General features: G+C 37.9%; 1 protein-coding gene across 2 annotated transcripts in view; it reads right to left on the reverse strand.

The window, feature by feature from the left end:
• The window catches only part of Marchf6 (membrane associated ring-CH-type finger 6), a 74,018-nt gene that overhangs the window by 41,595 nt on the left and 13,678 nt on the right, over window positions 1–18,745 (reverse strand). For both annotated transcript variants that reach the window (XM_031360566.1, XM_031360565.1), the window contains exons 2-5: window positions 10,448–10,544; window positions 6,204–6,277; window positions 3,580–3,723; window positions 1,762–1,834 (exon numbers count right to left, since the gene is read on the reverse strand). In XM_031360566.1, coding sequence (XP_031216426.1) covers window positions 1,762–1,834; window positions 3,580–3,723; window positions 6,204–6,277; window positions 10,448–10,544 — 388 coding nt within the window. The remainder of the gene's footprint in view (window positions 1–1,761; window positions 1,835–3,579; window positions 3,724–6,203; window positions 6,278–10,447; window positions 10,545–18,745) is intronic.

Raw genomic sequence — 18,745 nt, forward strand, 5'->3', positions numbered from 1 at the left:
GCCTTCTAGAAGATAAAAGGCCACGTGGAGAACTAAAGCATCTCAGACAGGTCCTTCCTAGACAATCAAAGTCCAGTAAAAGACATGTATGGCTTAGGAAGCTTAACAGATGAACAACTCAACTAAGCCCAAGCTCAATTTCTGACCTCCAGAATTATGGACAAAAAAAAAAAATGGGCAGCTGTCTGACACCATTATGTCTGAACTTTGTTTTGCAGCAAGAAAGAAGACGGTTTGCCTAGAGATGACCCAACTTATCTACACAGAACATGCTGCCAGATGTGGTACATATGCAAAATTTTCAGGAAAACATTGTCTCCTATAGATTGTATATACTCAGTACAGAGCCAAGAGTGTTTATAATTTTGTTTGATGACTTCCACTTAGCATTCTTCTCTGAGTAGTCTAATGAAGGAGATAACTGGAGACTGGTAAGATGGCTCAGTAGGTAAGAGCACCAACTGCTCTGCTCTTCCATAATGAGGTCTGATGCCCTCTTCTGGTGTGTCAGGGGACAGCTTCAATTTATTTATTTATTTACTTATTTATTTATTTAGATTTATTTATTTATTTATTTATTTATTTATTTATTTTATGTGTATGAGCATACTGTAGCTGTACAAATGGCCGTGAGCCATCATGTGGCTGCTGGGAATTGAACTCAGGACCTCTACTTGCTGTGTACACTGTTGCTGTCTTCAGACACCAGTTCAGAGCACGTCAGATCTCATCACAGATGGTGTGAGCCACCACGTGGTTGCAGGGATCTGAACTCAGGACCTTTAGAAGAGCAGTCAGTGCTCTTATCCGCTGACCCATCTCACCAGCCCCAATGTACTTATTTATAATAATAAATAAATCTTTGGGTCGGAGCATAGGTCCTAAAGTCAATACCCAACAACCAGATGAAGGCTCACAATTATCTGTACAGCTATAGTGTGTTACATAAAATAAATAAATCTTTAAAAAAAAAAAAAGATATAGCCCACAACTAGTCAGATGACATGTCAACACAGGGCCAGCAAAATGCTCACAATGTGAAAAGAAAAGCTACAGTGAACAAGTTTTTAATGTGGCTTAACAATAATTTTACTAGCCAGGCGGTGGTGGCGCACACCTTTAATCCCAGCAGTTGGGAGGCAGAGGCAGGCGGATTTCTGAGTTCGAGGCCAGCCTGGTCTACAGAGTGAGTTCCAGGACAGCCAGGGCTAAACAAAGAAACCCTATCTTGAAAAAAAAAAAAAAAAAAAAAAAAAAAAAAAAAAAAAAGAAAAAGAAAAAGAAAAAAAAACAATAATTTTACTAACATTTTAAAATTATGCTCAACATACAAATCCAGTAGCATAACTCGAACTGCATAAAATATTTTAGTTTTACATGTCCTTCCAAAAGACTCCTTAAATTCTTCTGCTTTAAGAGAAACAGAACTTACACATACCAATTTCTACTATACCAACAAAACTGTAGTTAGGAAAAAAAATGAATTGGTGTTCTCAAATGAATCTTCAAGTAATAAGATTAAATGCATGAGCCAGGCATGGTGGCGCATACTTTGATCCCAGCCCTCGGAAGACAGGACCAGGCAGATCTCTTTGAGTTCAAGGCCAGACTAGTCTACAGAGCAAGTTCCCCAGAATAGCCAGGGATGTTATATGACAGAGAAACCTATCTTAAAATAAAACAACACAAAACAAAAAAGAATACATGAGAAAAGACATCCTTTTACAGTGCACAAACTTCACTCTCAGAGTTAATACTCACGTTGACAGCATGTCTAGTGGCAGTGTCAGTAGTGAGCTCACAGAGCCGGTAAACAAGCACTTGTAGATGCGGCCTACAAACAAGAACACAATGGCGCAGTTACAACTGGCATCATATACTCACAGCTGGCTCAAGGAAACACAGGTAAAGTAGAACACGGACACCAATAAAATAAGCATTCTAAGTCTTGTAGGCCTGGGTCTCATTGGTTTAGTTTTGTTGTTTTTTTATTTGCTTAGGGCGGAGAAGGCATGGGGAGGGTTGTTCATACCCACATACCATGGTTTGAGCCTGGAGGTCAGAAGACAACTTTCTGGAGTTAAGTTTTACACTTCTCCTACTGTGGGTCCCAGGATGACACTCAGAGGGCTATGTGACAAGTGTGATTACCTGCTAAGGCATCTCACTGGCCTCAAACTCCTACTCTAAGAGAATTTTAAAAAGTGAGCAAATAGTAAGTTCCCCATGACAATATTGGCTGGTCTTCACAGAAACAGGATTGAAACTAGGGCCTTACACATGAGCTCTACACTGAGCTGCTTCCTCAGCTCTAGGTACCTTACACTTTTTTTAAAAGATTTATTTTATTTATATGGGTACACTGTAGTTGTCTTCAGACACACCAGAAGAGGGCATCAGATCCCACTGCAGATGGTTGTGAGCCACCATGTGGTTGCTGGGAAATGAACTCAGGATCTCTGAAAGAGCAGCCAGCGCTCTTAACTGCTGAGCCATCTCTCCAGCCCCTTATACTTGTTTTTATTGCACGAGTTTAAATATTGGGGGAAGCACTAAATCATATAGATCATAAGATGAAGATTGTTCTTTAAACTAGAACTACAAAATTCAGTAACTACTCATAAAACAAAAGATTTCAGCGTGGAAAACACATCTTTGAACTAAGAAGCTTCTTCAGCACAGTGTATAATCTTACATCGCCTTCAGAGACCAGTAAGATGGACAATGCCAGCAACCTCAGCGAGACAAACTTTCAAAGTTGTTCTAATCTCCACACACACCAAGTCACAAGAGCACACACATAGAGAAATAACTGCTTTTAAAAGGCTGTGGAGTGGAAAAAAAAGTTTCAAAACGTCTCAAAGATTAGCTTATAGTCTTGGGGGGAAAAGGCAAGCATAAAAGAATATACTTGTTGAGGTTTGGTCTGTTGCTATATATTGTAATGTTAAATTCTATACCCAAAGGTAGAGGCCTACAAGTGATGTCTTACATTTAACAGCTTTTGTTGTCCAAACCTTGCTCCTTAAAATGATTAGTTAAATAAAAATGGCCATAGCCAATTACTAGTGGGATTAGAGATAGGTAGATTTTTTTGAGATACCAGGTTGAGCCTGGCAGAAGGGAGAGAGAGCAAAGGAGAGGAGAGAGAAGGTGCCAAGAGAGGAGAGATAACATGAGCACACAGCCAGGAAAAACAGCAAGTATTTGGGGCATACCACTGGGGTGGTCAGGAGGCTAGCAGTTAGGAAAGCAGATTGGGGTGACACCCCCCCCCAGTAATTGTCAAAGCCAAATAAAGTAAGCTCAGTCTGAGTCCCATTTACTTCTAAGCTAGTCGGGGATAAGCTTATAGTACTTGTACTAGATTCACTGCTACTGTGTGTATGGTCTCTATCAATACAGATTCAAGTCTAAGAAAATACCCTTCCTTCTCCCAGAAAAAACTACTGAAGATGTTTCCTTGCTAATACATGGTATTATAAATACTTAGACACCAATTACAGTAGTAGGCGACAATTAAAATAGTAAGCAGTTATAAAATGTTTAAATAACTCTGGAAGAGGTATGAATACTCACATGCTGTAAGGGGAACAACTCCCAGCCATGCAAAGGCCACAAGTGTGTAATGAAACCAGTATCGTATTGCAGTGCCAATACTTGTAACTAGTCCAGCAAATATGTCTTGGATTGGTAGCCGTGAAGGCATATCTGGAGAATAAACTACAAGAGGAAAAATTACTCAGGATTTCATGAGAAATTTTAAATGACTTAATTCATAAATATAACATAGAGATACTATGCTTAAGTATTTTTCCTATAAACTACTGAATTTCAAATCATTACAATAATACTATATTTATATGAGTCATGTATTCATCCAAACCACAACTAAAATATAGAAGTGGACAAAGAAAGTCCATTGAACAGAGAAAAGGCATCAAAAGTAAAAACATCTATTTCCTCAGCTCACAGCCTTGAATCTCTAATAGTGTTAGTTTACACATATGTAACAGGTCAGCCACTTGATGACCTGGCTTCTCCAGCTATAAAGGATCCAGTAACAGACACAAGCACAAAAGGAACTCTGCAGGCATGCTACCAGAGGACTTTCTAAACATGAGTGGTAGACACAGCATTCCAATGGCCTGTGACAGCAATTTCACTGGAACAAAAAGCTCACTGATGTCACTGGGCTAACCCTCTCAATTCTAACATCTTACACTTTCATTTTCAAATCATCAATTCAGACATCTTTGCAAAATGTAACTTAGAAGTGGTTCAAAAATATTCCCACATTAAAAAAATCTTTGTAAGAATTGTTCCAGTAAAAACTATTTTATTAAAAAAAAGTTCTACTCTAGATAATACACATTGTCTTTCAAACATCTCTTTCTCCAAAGAGGCCAAAACAAAGAATTGTCATATAAAATCAATGATCTAAAATTATAAAACAGGGCCAGGGAGGAGAAAGATCACTGAAACTTAGAGTACACCATACTGGGTGTTATCTCAGAGGCAGAGCACTTGTTAGCGCAGATAACAACACTAGGTTTAACCTTTAGCAGCCAAAAAAAACCTTTAAGAGTAGTCCCACAAAACCATTCACCTACAAACAAGAAAGAAGCAATAACAAAGGGCAAGTCTGTACTCGCTGTAGATCACCCAGCCAACAGGGCACTTGGTGTGAAGGACAGCAGTGCTTCTTGACAAAGGTCTACAGGAAGCATTGCATGAATGTCAGGAGCAAAGTAAGCCTATGGGGTGAGCTCTTAGTGGCCTGGAGGTAAAGGACCACAGGTATTAATGTGGGCTACAAATTTTCACAAATAGTAGCATACTTATGTACCCGAGAAACTTAAAGACTGTGAAAGAATACAAGTAGCATTTTTGCTGGCAATGAATAAACAGAACGCAGTAACTTTAATCATCCATGCTTGTCAGTCATCAAGTAAAACTAATGATAACTTACAGGATACTGAGAAGCACAAGAGTGTCTAAAAAAAAAAGTAAAATACAAAAAAACAGGTGCAATGTACTAGGATCCCAGCATGAAAAAGTGTGCTTCAATTTTTTAATAATTTGCCAGGACAGTCCTGTTTATTTGACATAATAGTCACAATAGAATCAATAGGCACAAGTATTAAAATTTTAGACATCTGAAAAGTATTTCTTGTAGCCTTACAAAACATGGACTCAAATGTTTGTTTCCTTGGGCTAGGAAGAAAACATACAAGCCAGTTAGGATCTCCAGCATCCATGCAGGGCTGGGCAGGCATGGAAGCCATGGCCTGCCTATAATTCCAGTGCTCAAAAGGTGGGGACAGCAGATCTCAGGGCAACCTCACTAGCCAGACTTGTTGAGGTGAGGAGTAGTGAGTCCAAATGAGATTCCGCAATATCTGTTAGAAGGCAATAAAATCAAGGGCATCCCAGTACTCAGGAGACAGAGGCAGGTGGATCTCTGAGTTCGAGCCTAACCTATTCTACAGAGTGAGTTCCTGGACAACCAAGGCTGTTATACATGGCTCAAAAAAGAACAAACCATATCCATCTCTGGCACATCCACATATGTGCAACACTCCCCCTACACACACGCCATGCACATCCACACAAACACAAATGCAAATACATTTTTAAAAGTTGGTTTCAAAAAGAAAAAAAACATGCTCTAAGACTTGTTCTTTACTACTACTATTTTAATATCACACTTTTTAACTCAGAAAAGAGATCAAACTGAATATATTAGATTCTGATAAAATCAAGGCATCATTGTTTTTGCAGAGAGATAATGACTCATAAAAGGAAGGAACGTTTTAGTGACACATACTGAAAATTAATAGATAAAATTAAAACTGACAGGATTTCTTTTTAAAAAGATAGACTAAGAAAAGATTACAGATTACAGAATATAGTAAAAATGAGAGTACGGACAAAATGAGATAGGCCATGATTTGAAAACCAAATGCAACTAAGTGACGGCTTTTCACAAGCACTCACAGACACCTATGCCTACAAACAGCCTATAAAGCATGAGAATTCTTAAAATAGCCTTCCAAGTGGAACAGGTTTTTACTATTACTATCAAAGACAATGACGTTGAAAATTACTGCTTTCAAACTCTTTAAACGCCTTTGTTGCCAGAAATAAAAGAAAACTGTAAATTTCAATAAGAGAAAACTGAAAATTTCAAACAAACTTACTTGGTGTGAAAGCAAATCTGTGCTTGCATAATTCACAGTATTCTTTCCGACTATGTTTCAACCACTGAACTAAGCTGTAATTACAAATACATTCATAAATACAGTGTTTAAAACAAAGCAATATCAGAGTTTCATTGAAAACCCATGTTATTAAATTATTATTATTGAACTTTTATAGTTTTCAACATTTCAAATATAGAATATTTAACTTTTTTATGTCCTAAGACTATAAAACTTAAAAACAGCTAAATATAAAACCAGTATGGCCAGGCAGTGGTGGCGCATGCCTTTAATCTCAGCACGTGGGAGGCAGAGGCAGGTGGATTTCTGAGTTCAAGGCCAGCCTGGTCTACAGAGTGAGTTCCAGGACAGCCAGGGCCATACAGAGAAACCCTGTCTTGAAAAACCAAAAGAAAAAAAAAATATTTACTCTATTAATAAAAAGATTTAATCAACCTAAATTCTAATCTCTTCCAAGCTAAACGAATACTGAGTAATACTAAATAACCCAGGGGTCAGGATCAGGTTTGATCGCCCTGGCCTCACAGTGCTCGCAGGTCTAAATTCCCCTTCTGCCCCTGGCAAGCATTAGTCTTAGACAAGTCATTCCTTCTGTCTATACTCTGCTTCTTCATCCACATAATAATGTTCCAGGTTTTTCTTGCAAAGAGTGAGCGCGAGTGTTAAGTTGTATAAAGCAGGGGTTGGTGAGATAGCTCAGCAGTTAAGAGCACTTCCAAAGGTCCTGAGCTTACTTCTCGACAACCACATGGTGGCTCACAACCTCTATAATGGGATCTGATGCCATCTTCTGTCAGATTTCCTCATCTGTCCCTCAGGCATACATGCAAATAGAGCCCTAATATACATAAAATACGTAAGTAAATAAAGAAAAAACAGACGTGTAAAGCATCAAAGACAGTTCTTGTCACAGAGTATTTAATTAATATAAACTATTACACCACTCAAAACCAGAAAAGCATAATTATTCCCATGAACAAAACAAGTTCTCCATGCTAGAAATAAGACTATCATTAGCATATCCACAATATACCAAAAATAACATTCCAGGTATTAAACTATGGATAATTTCTTTTCAAACTTTAAACTTTTATAACAAAGTCTTAAAAATAGTGAAATGGGGTCAATTCACTGAAATGATCATTCTTTTTTTTTTTTTGATTTTTTTTTTTTTTTCCCAAGACAGGGTTTCTCTGTATAGCCCTGGCTGTCCTGGAACTCTCACTCTGTAGACCAGGCTGGCCTCTAACTCAGAGATCCGCCTGCCTCTGCCTCCCAAGTGCTGGGATTAAAGGCGTGTGCCACCACTGCCCGGCCTTGAAATGATCATTCTTACTACAGAGATGACAAAATTGAATTTAAGAGACCAGGAATCATAGATGCAAGAATCACCAACAGAATACAAGAGGTAGAAGAGAGAATCTCAGGGGCAGAAGATACCATAGAAAACATTGACACAACAGTCAAAGAAAACACAAAATGCAAAAAGTTCCTAGCCCTAAAACATTCATGAAATCCAGGACAAAATGAGAAGACCAAACCTAAGGATAATAGGTAGAGAAGAGAGTGAAGACTCCCAATGTAATGGGCCAGTAAATATCTTCAACAAGGTTATAGAAGAAAACTTCCCTAACCTAAAGGAAGAGATGCCCATGAACAAGAAGCCTACAGAACTCCAAATAGACTGGACCAGAAAAGAAATTCCTCCTGTCACATAATAATCAAAACACCAAATGCACTAAACAAAGAAAGGATATTAAAAGCAGTAAGGAAAAAGATCAAATAACATATAAAGGTAGACCTATCAGAATTACACCAGACTTCTCACCAGAGACTATGAAACCCAGAAGATCCTGGACAGATGTCATATAGACCCTAAGAGAACACAAATGCCAGCCCAGGCTACTATACCCAGCAAAACTCTCAATAACCATAGATGGAGAAAACAAGATATTCCATGAAAAAAACAAATTTACACAATATTTTTCCATAAATTCACTCCCACAAAGTATAACAGATGGAAAACACCAACAAAAGGAGGGAAACTACACCCTAGAAAAAGCAAGAAAGTAATCTTTCAACAAACCCAAAATAAGGTAGCAAAACAAGCATAATTCCATTTCTAACAACAAAAACAACAGAAGTAATGATCACTTTTCCTTAATATCTCTTAACATCAATGGACTCAACTCCCCAAAAAGACATAGACTAACAGACTGGATATGTAAACAGGATCCAGCATTTTGCTGCATACAGGAAATGCACCTCAGTGACAAAGGTATATACTACCTCACTGTAAAAGGTTGGGAAACAATTTTCCAAGCAAATGGTCCCAAGAAACAATCTGGAGTAGCCATCCTAATATTGAATAAAATCAACTCTCAACCAAAGTTATCAAAAAAAAAAAAAAAAAAAAAAAAAAAAAAAAAAAAAAAAAGATAAAGGAGGACATTTCATACTGGTCAAAGGAAAAATCTACCAAGATGAACTCTCAATTCTAAACATCTATGCCCCAAATGCAAGGGTACCCACATTCATAAAAGAAACTTTACTAAAGCTCAAAGCACACATACCCCACACAATAATAGTGGGAGACTTCAACACCCCATTCTTAGCAATGAACAGATCATGGAAACAAACAGAGATACAGTGAAACTAAAAGAAGCTATGAACCAAATGGATCTAATAGATATTTATAGAATATTTCATCCTAAAGCAAAAGAATATACCTTCTTTTCAGCACCTCATGGTACCTTCTCCAAAATTGACCATATAATTGGTCACAAAACAGGCCTCAACAGATACAAGAAGATTAAAATAATCCCATGCACTCTACCAGATCACCACGTACTAAGGCTGGTCTTAAATACCAACAAAAACAATGGAAAGCACACATACACATGGAAGCTGAACATCGCTCTACTCAATGACAACTTGGTCAAGGAAGAAATAAAGAAAGAAATTAAAGGCTTTTTAGAATTTAATGAAAATGAAGATACATCATACCAAAACTTATGGAACACAATGAAAGCAGTGGTAAGAGGAAAACTAATAGCTCTAAGTGCCTCCAAAAAGAAGCTGAAGAGAGCTTATACTAGCAGCTTAACAGCACACCTGAAAGCTCTAGAACAAAAAGAAGCAAATACACCCAAGAGGAGTAGAAGGCAGGAAAGAATCAAACAAAATGGAAACAAAAAGTACTATACAAAGAATCAACAAAACCAGAAGCTGGTTCTTTGAGAAAATCAACAAGACAGATAAACCCTTAGCCAGACTATCCAGAGGGCACAGGGACTGTACCTAAATTAATAAAATCAGAAATGAAAAGGGAGAAATGACAACGAAGTATATCTTAAAATAACTATTCTGTTTGTTGAATATCAACAGTTGAAAATATTAAAATCATGTTCTACAAACTTCATGGAAATATTATTGATAATTTTTCTCACTATGCTTAAAATTAGCATTTTCTTAATTTTAACTTCAAAGAGTTTTTGCTATTTTGAAATTTTACTATATTTTACTGATAAAATAATTTCTCTCCTAGAAACTGATAATCTTTTTTAAGTAAACTGATTGTTAGACAAGGTACACAGATATATAATGTGTTTTAAATACTTTCGGGGCTGGTGAGATGGCTCAGTGGGGAAGAGCACTGACTGCTCTTCGGAAGGTCATGAGTTCAAATCCCAGCAACCACATGGTGGCTCACAACCACCCATAATGAGATCTGACGCCCTCTTCTGGTGCGTCTGAAGACAGCTACAGTGTACTTACATATAATAAATAAATAAATCTAAAAAAAAAAAAAATTGAAAAAAAATTGAAAAAAAATACTTTCTCACTATGTCAGGTGGTATCATATAAGGGCTTTTGAATATATTTCTTAATGATTCATTTTTAATATTTTATGCTCTTTTACTATGCTTAACTCTCCAAAAATATTAAAATAATATAAATATAATATGAAAATAAGTACATTTTGAAACAATTTAGTATTCAACATTAGATATAGGATTCTTAGTTATAGATAGTATTAAACATCCATTAGTGATATTTTTAGGGCATAAAGGGATATGAAGATAAAAGTTGAACAAATTTTTTATATATCATTTGATTCTCAAAATACTCAATATTATTAATGTTTGATATATAAAATGCATTTAAATAATAAAAAATTTAAAAATTGAATTTAAGAATTATACAATTTCCAAGTGACTTACCATTCTTGGTGAATAAACTTAATACTGCCAGTACATACACAAGGATGATAAAGAGGTTTCTCAGGTGTACCTTCTGACCGACACACTCTACATATATCTGATAACAAAGGAGAAAAAAACAGGATTACCTTTGAGTAGGACTTTTATACAAAAAGACCAACAAAACAAGAATATTTTGTGCTAAAGGTAAAATCTATCGAATTAAACAATAAGGTGTACCCTTATAGTTAAGGGTACACCTGAATCTAAATACATTCCTTCAAAATGGATTAAAATGAGTTGTTCCTTAGGTCTGTAAATGAAATTGAAAAAAACAAAACACAAACAACAACAAAAAAAAACCCACACATTTATCTACATTTGCATTTTCCTGTAACAAACAATCAAATAAGTAGAATTATGTCATCTAGCCACAAATAATAGTGTCCCAACAGTGTAACTTTTAAAAAGTCTAAATTCAGTTCTAAAGGTTTAAGCAACACAAAAACATCTGAGGGAAAGAAAAACAAGAACAAAGTATAATGGCATACATGAAAATGCCAGAATGAAGCTCACAGCTTTGTATGCCAACCTTAAAATTTATTTTTAAAATAAGATTACTTCTAAAAGTGTTCAGGGATCTAGAGAGATGCCTCAGTAGTTAAGGGCACTGGCTGCTATCCCAGAGGACTTGGATTTGATTCCTAGCACTCACTTGGTGGCTCACAAATGTCTGTAACTCCAGTTTCAGAGGATGAGATGCCCTCTTCTGATCCCTACAGGCATGGTACACACAGGCAAAACACCCATACACAGAAAAAAGAAATATACTTTTAAAAGTAATATCTTTTAAAATCATGTCTGAGGACTTAAGATGGAAACCGCAGAGGAACCGCAGTAGATTCCCTTTCCAAACAGGCATGTGTACACACACACTTAGGATTTGGGACAGCACCTTAGAACAGTGCAGACTCCTACCAGAGAATGAGAATATAGCTTCTTTAAGCAGAAGCTACAGCAGCCCAGGGCTGGAGTCAGCAACCATGGAACACACTCCCTGCCCCGGCACCTAAGGGCTCTAGGCACACACATCCCCTGCCTGCCCTCCCATCTGCTGTGGCCAGCAAGCAGCATGGAAGAAATTCAAGAGATCTTTTGTGTTCTCTTGCTCATTTCTCCTAAAGACTCCTCTGCAGTGCCACATTCTGAAATTTGACTATTGCTATTACTTAATACTGTTTTCTCTGTTGACCCTCTTGGCCAAGTGACAATTAATCCCAGGACAACTGTCAATGTGCAAAGGGACAAAGACATAATGTTTGTTTCTGACTTGCTCTCTTTCAGGAAATTCCCCACTCAATAGAAAATAATGATAACCCTGATAATTCCTGGCCCGTGGTATCCTCTGGATTAGAAGCACACAAGCTGAGGGCTATGCTGCACCGTCCCAGACACTTGGTATCATTACAGACTTTCTGATTGCTCATTCTTGAGTAACAGAATGCCACTTATCCAAGCTGAGGGACACCAAATATTCAGGAAAACCTAACTGGTTATTACACTACTCTCCCTGGTTACCAAGCAACCAGATAAGTCTCTTGGAAGACTATATGGAAAAGTTACATTTCCCTGCCCACAAAACAGCTATCTCAGAGCTCAGTCTCTGAGGTAAAGTTCAGTGAGGTTCCACTCACTGCCCCTTTTCCTGCTTAGAGTTAGTGATATGCATACCCCTGCCGTCCTCTGATAGTAGTTTAGCATGCCCCCTCTGTGGAATGAATGAAGATTCCCCATCACCTGGATTCCAGGTTAGTCACCGCCACAGTAGGCAGTGCAACCAACACATAAAGGTGACAAAGGCAATGTGCTTGCAGCTGATCTATGTTATCTACAAGTACCAGAGCCACTAGCACCATGGATGAAGATGAGTATCCTGGATAAATTACCAGTTATCCAGGCAGGAGATAAATACTGTCCAATGTTACCACTATACTGAGTACTGACATAATTATTCATTAATGAAGATCAACAATGTAGACAGGATGACGGTAATACAGATGGATCAGCACCAGATATGGAATCCTGTATCAACAGCCCTTCTTTGAGAATGATCCACTGAAAGACAGCAGTGACAGCTAGGGTCACACAAATGGGGTTGTCACATTACCCACCCTCCAGGGAGGAACATAGTAACTGGTCAGCTACCAAGTATGAATTGGGAAAGAGCAAAATATGGAACTTTCTAGTACACTGTAGCCAGCAAGACAAGGACAAGAGTGAATGAGAAAACACATGGGCACAGCTGATTGGTCCAAGGCAACTCAGCTCTGTGAGAGCTGAGAAAGCAGTGCTGGGACCAAAGCAGTGCTGAGACCAAGACAATGGCCAACTCCAGGGGTGTTCGTCTGTGTAGAAAGGAGCCTGTGGCGAAGGAGAACTAAAGTAGGGAAATCTCCTTAGAGGACACAATACACACCTGGAGAGGACGCTGATTTTTTTCAGAAGGCCTCTGTCCACCTCAGAGACAAATCAACAAACACAATGTCATGTATAGACAACCAACTTAAACTCAATCCCCAAAGCTCTGCTTAACACTAATGTGTAGCAGAGACCTGGATCCTTAGAGTTTGTAGAGTTCCTTCCTTATTCAGAGACTGAAAGGTCAGAACTACCTTCTAACAATCCTGAGTAGTCTCTCTTCACTTACTGATGAGCTAGTTTACAGAGGTCTCTCTTTCTGTTCTTTCTTTCCTTCTTTCTTTTTCTTTTCTTTTAAGACAGGATCCCATTATATAGCCAAGGTTAACCTTGAACTCAGTGCTCTCCTGTGTCAGTTTCCAAATGCTCCAATATATCACCATACCCAGCTTACAGTAACATCTGTAGAGAACACATGATACCATATATTGGATGCTGCCAGATTTAAAAAAAAAAAAAAAAGGAGCTGTTGTTCTATTAACTAGACATTAAAAACAATTGTAAATATAAACCAGGCTTGGTGGCACACTTCGTTACTCCTAGCACTTGGGAGACAGAGGCTGGTGGATCGCTGTACTCAAAGACAACCACCTGATCTACACAGCAAGTTAGTTCCAAAACAGTCAGGGGAACATAGAACAACTCTGCCTCAAAACAAAAACAAAAACAAAACAAAACAAACAAAAAACCCACTCTTTTCACCAAACTGGGGAATTTAGAAGACAGCTTCTTTGGAGTTTGCTGTTGTTGTTTTGGTTTTTCAAGTCAGGGTTACTCTTTGTACCCTGGCTGCCCTGGAGCTCACTTTGTAGATGAGGCTGGCCTCCAACTCAGAGACTTGCCTGCCCCTGCTTCCCAAGTGCTGGGATGAAAGGTGTGCACCACCAGCACCCAGCTGGAAAGGTAAGTTTTATGAAAAAGTGTGTATGTATAAAACCATAATGAATGAATATGCTATTTAAGTTAAATGAAATTAGTATAAACATATGTTAAAACCGCAAGAGTTTGGGAACCAGGACTAGGAAGATAGCTGAGCAGGTAAAAAAAAAAAAGCATGCCTCCTTTAAGTCTGACAACTGCAGTGTGTGTGACCTCTAGAACTCCTATAAAAAGCTCCATGCAGGGCTGGAGAGATGGCTCACTGGTTAAGAGCACAGTCTGCTCTTCCAGAGGTCCTGAGTTCAATTCCCAGCAACCACATGGTGGCTCACAACCATCTGTAATGAGATCTGATGCCCTCTTCTGGTGTGTCTGAAGACAGTGACAGTGTACTCATAAACATTAAATAAGTAAATAAATAAAATATTTAAAAAAGAAAAAAAAAAAAAAGCTCCATGCAGTCAACTGCACCTGCAATCCCAGCACCTGTATAGCAAGATGGGCGATCCAGACCAGAGCCTGGAAGCTCACAGACTACCTAACCTGGAGCACACAGCACAGCAGTCCCATTTCAATAATCAACTGCTGAAAGTTAGCCTCTGACCTTCATATATGCACTGGTGTACTTGTGAGTGCTTGCTTGCTTGCTTCCTTTCTTTTCCTTCTTTCTTTTTTTTAAAGTTTGAGAATCACTGTTCATTAGTAATTGTTCTGATACATTTTTTGGCTCTTTGGAGATAGCAGTGTGTGTGTGATAATGATAATGACTCTTTCTAAATATATCTGTAAAATTATTATTAAGGGCCTCCTACACTCAAGACTAAATCTGTAGGAAAAAAAGGAAAGTAATTGTAGACCACTCATCCATTGTTTCAGAACCATGGAAATCATATTTGCAAGTACAAAACAAAATTATATCAAAATGGAAAATAAGCAACTCCCAATGAAAACACAAACAAATCAATAAACCCAAGCATATACCATGGCTAACCACAAAAAAGAAATGAAGACACTTTAAGACAGCAATATGGAGCTGGTGAGATGGCTCAGCAAGTCAAAGTACTTACTATGTATATCTGGCAGATGGCTATTCCTGGCACCACGTGTAAAGGTAAAAGTAAAAGAACAAAACAGATGCCTCAAAGTTGTCCTTTGACCTCCACAATGTGTGACACACCCATGTACACAGATAGACACACACACACACACACACACACACACACACACAAAACAGAAATATATAATTTTAAAACTAAGAAAGAAAAAAAGAAATCAGCAAGGGATGAAAGATAGCTTCAGAGGCTAACAGCATCTGCTACTCTTGCAGAGTTTGGTTCCCAGTACTCACATCAGACATCTCAACAGCTCTAACTCCAGTTCTGTGCATACTGGCACACAGAAGTGTACATTTATACAAGCAGGTACACACACATACACAAAATACACAAAATAAAGAAATCTTTGTTAATTAATTAATTTATTTATTTAATGTATGTGAGTACGCTGTAGTTGTCTTCAGACACACCAGGAAAGGGTATCAGATCCCATTGCAGATAGTTGTGAGTCACCATATAGTTGCTGGGAATTGAACTCACAACCTCTGGAAGAATAGTCAGTACTCTTAACCACTGAGCCATCTCCCCAGCCCAAAATAAAGAAATCTTAATAACAAAATTAAAACCAGAAATATACTCATACATCCCTCACAGACTATACTCTAAGACAGGATATACAAAGAAATCCTAAGCATAATTATTAACTGTTAATAAAAAAGCAGAATAGAAATAATATTGTGGTTATTTAAAAACTTACAGGATAAGAGGGCTCTAGTATGTGGCTAAACTTAATGCATACACAAACATAAGAAAACTCACATCAGTGACTTTCTCATCTCACTGGCCCATCTTTTAGCATGATGAACACTCCACTGACAAAAGGGGAAAAAGAGAAAACTTAAATAGTATTTGTCTCAACATTCGCAAACATGAACAACTAATTCAACTTTTACCACTGCACCCAAAACAAATACCACATGAAAAAAAAAATGTATCCAAGCCCTCCCTCTGCCAATGAAAGCCCAAGAAAACAACCACCTAACTCAGCAAGAACACAACCCACCAAGATGATTTGGAAAAAAAGAAAGGGAGAGCTAATTGTGAATACAACTTCCACAAATAAAAAGCCACTTTTCTCAGTTGTAGGTATCAGGAAGGGCTTATGGGGATCCGGAAATCCTTACAAGCAACAACAGAGCACCACTACTGACATCAAAGGTGGGAAGAGACGTTCACTTCCAGCTTCTACCTGGACATCATAAAAAAACGAAACTCCAAGCATTTTAATAAGAACTAGAGGCTTAATACAAGCAAAAATATCCATGATACCATGGAAAATCCACTAATACCAAGCATAAGGAAAACCCCAGCCGGGCAGTGGTGGTGCACGCCTTTAATCCCAGCACTTGGGAGGCAGAGGCAGGTGGATTTCTGAGTTCGAGGCCAGCCTGGTCTACAGAGTGAGTTCCAGGACAGCCAGGGCTATAAAGAGAAACCCTGTCTCAAAAAAAAAAAAAAAGAGTAGGAAAACCCTAGCCAATAGATGTTGCAGCTATCATAAAAATGGTCCTGTGAACGACAAATCTGAAAGGTAAGAAACATCAAGTTTTCACAGAGACATGGAAGATAATGAACCCACTGTAACAAAACCCAAAACATTTACTGAAAAAATATATAGCAAATTTAAGACTTGACAAAAGTATTCTCAATAGAGAATACTTGTAAAAATCCTTAAAAAGACTTCAATGACTATAACAAAGTATGTAATGCTTTTGACAGCAGAATTAAGGAGGTAGAATAAACAAAGTTCACAAACAAAACTTTTCTTATCCACAAGAAACAAATACCAAAAACAGTGAGTACTTGAAACTAAGAACAATGCCAAACAAAGACATATACTATGTCTTTTTATGCACAAATTAATGTAGGAGCACTCAAAAACAAACACACAGGGTAACAGGAAAGAGTGAGTAACAAGAAACAGGCAATTATAATACATGGTTACAAACTCACAAACATCACTAATGATTAAGCAAAGTGAGGGATCTCTGTACATAAGTATCGAGATAGATAGCATCAAAGTTGATCTGATAACTCTGGTAACCCGGGGACTTAATGGGTGGGCAGCATAAACAGTGTAGAAGCACCACCACATGGAGGGTGACTCAGCCTAGACACAAGTCCTCAAGAGGAAGAACCAAGTAGTTCTAGGCCAGTCCTCACCACAGGACACACACACATCAGGTTTGAAACTATCCATTTGTTTCCTTACCTTATTTTTATTGTATAAAAACAATGACAGGCAAGGTCTCAAGCAGGAGGATCCACTAGAGGGAATAATACTGCATTGTTTCCCACCGGTTATATAATGAAGTATGTATTAATGCAAGAGTTAACAATCATTCTCTGCTGCTAATAATGTAAGTTTTACTCAAGTAAGTGCCTTTTCAGCTAGCTTTGTTCATCCTCAGGTGTATGTTCAATTTATAACTGGCAGGTACTATGTGGACAAAAACAGAACCATGAACACACCAGGAAATTTTCTATCAATTATAATACACAAAATTCTTTAAATAGTTTTAAATTTTCTAAACCATACCAAGTGAAAATATATTCTACAAAAGTATTAAAACAATCACATTTCCATTAATATTATGGAAACATGATAAAAGAAAATAAAAATTGTTTGTTTTCAAAACATCCTGCTGGGCAGTGGTGGCACACGCCTTTAATCCCAGCACTTGGGAAGCAGAGGCAGGCAGATTTCTGAGTTCGAGGCCAGCCTGGTCTACAGAGTGAGTTCCAGGACAGCCAGGGCTATAAAGAAACCCTGTCTCGAAAAAAAAAAAAAAAAAAAAAAAAAAAAAAAAAAAAAAAAAAAAAAAAAAGAAAGAGAGAAAGAAGGAAAAGGAAAAGACCGTTTTGCCTATATGTATGTGCACCATGTGCAAGAATGGTTTCAAGTACCCTGTGGGTGCTTATAAATACATGTCCTCTGGAAAAGCAGCAAGTGCTCTTAACCACTGAACCAACTCTTAAGCCCGTCTTTCAAGGTATTAAAAAACAAAACAAAGAACACTCAAGGTTCAAGATACCTTTCAAGAATTAATTAATTAATTAATTTGATTAATTGTGTGTGCAAGCATGTGTGCATGTACCATGATCTCATATGTAGAGGGCAGAGAACAACTTGCAAGAGTCAGGTCTCCCCTTCCATCATGTGGATCCCAGAAAAGGTTCCAGATTATCAGCTTTGGTGGCAGGTGCCTTTACCTGCTGTGTCATCTCACCTGGTACTTCTAAAAATAAATCCAAACAAGTGTTTTATTATTCTTGAGGTCCATCGTAGGAACGTAACTGCCTTTTCAGGGAGAGCAGGACAGTGCCAATACTGCTTAAGATAAAGTATCACGCAAGCCAGGCTGGCCTCAAACTCACTACATAGTTGACACTGTCCTTTGAATTGTTGCTCTTCCTTCCTCCACCTCCTGAGTATCTTTGTCCTTTTTTCATATAAATATTATCTGCTTGTATGTGCGTGCATGTTCATGCAGAGACACTTAAAGACCAGAAGAAGGCATGACATCCCTTGGAGATGGAGTACTGTGTTATCGAGAACTGCAAAGTGGGTTCTAAGAACTAAACTCTAGACCTGGAAGAGCATCAAGCACTCTTGACCATTAGTCATCTCTCCAGCCCCATCACATGTCTTTTAACTACTATTTGACACAATATACTACGATGGTATCTTTACCATTTACTCCTACAACTTTATTACGCTCTCCCATTTGTACAGCATGTTTCCCTATAGTGAAACACATTACTGAATGTAGATTAAAAAATAACTAGGTAGAGGCCAGCCTGGTCTACAGAGTGAGTTCCAGGACAGCCAGGGCTACACAGAGAA

This window comes from Mastomys coucha, unplaced genomic scaffold (assembly GCF_008632895.1).
Source record: "Mastomys coucha isolate ucsf_1 unplaced genomic scaffold, UCSF_Mcou_1 pScaffold8, whole genome shotgun sequence".
Taxonomy (NCBI): domain Eukaryota; kingdom Metazoa; phylum Chordata; class Mammalia; order Rodentia; family Muridae; genus Mastomys; species Mastomys coucha.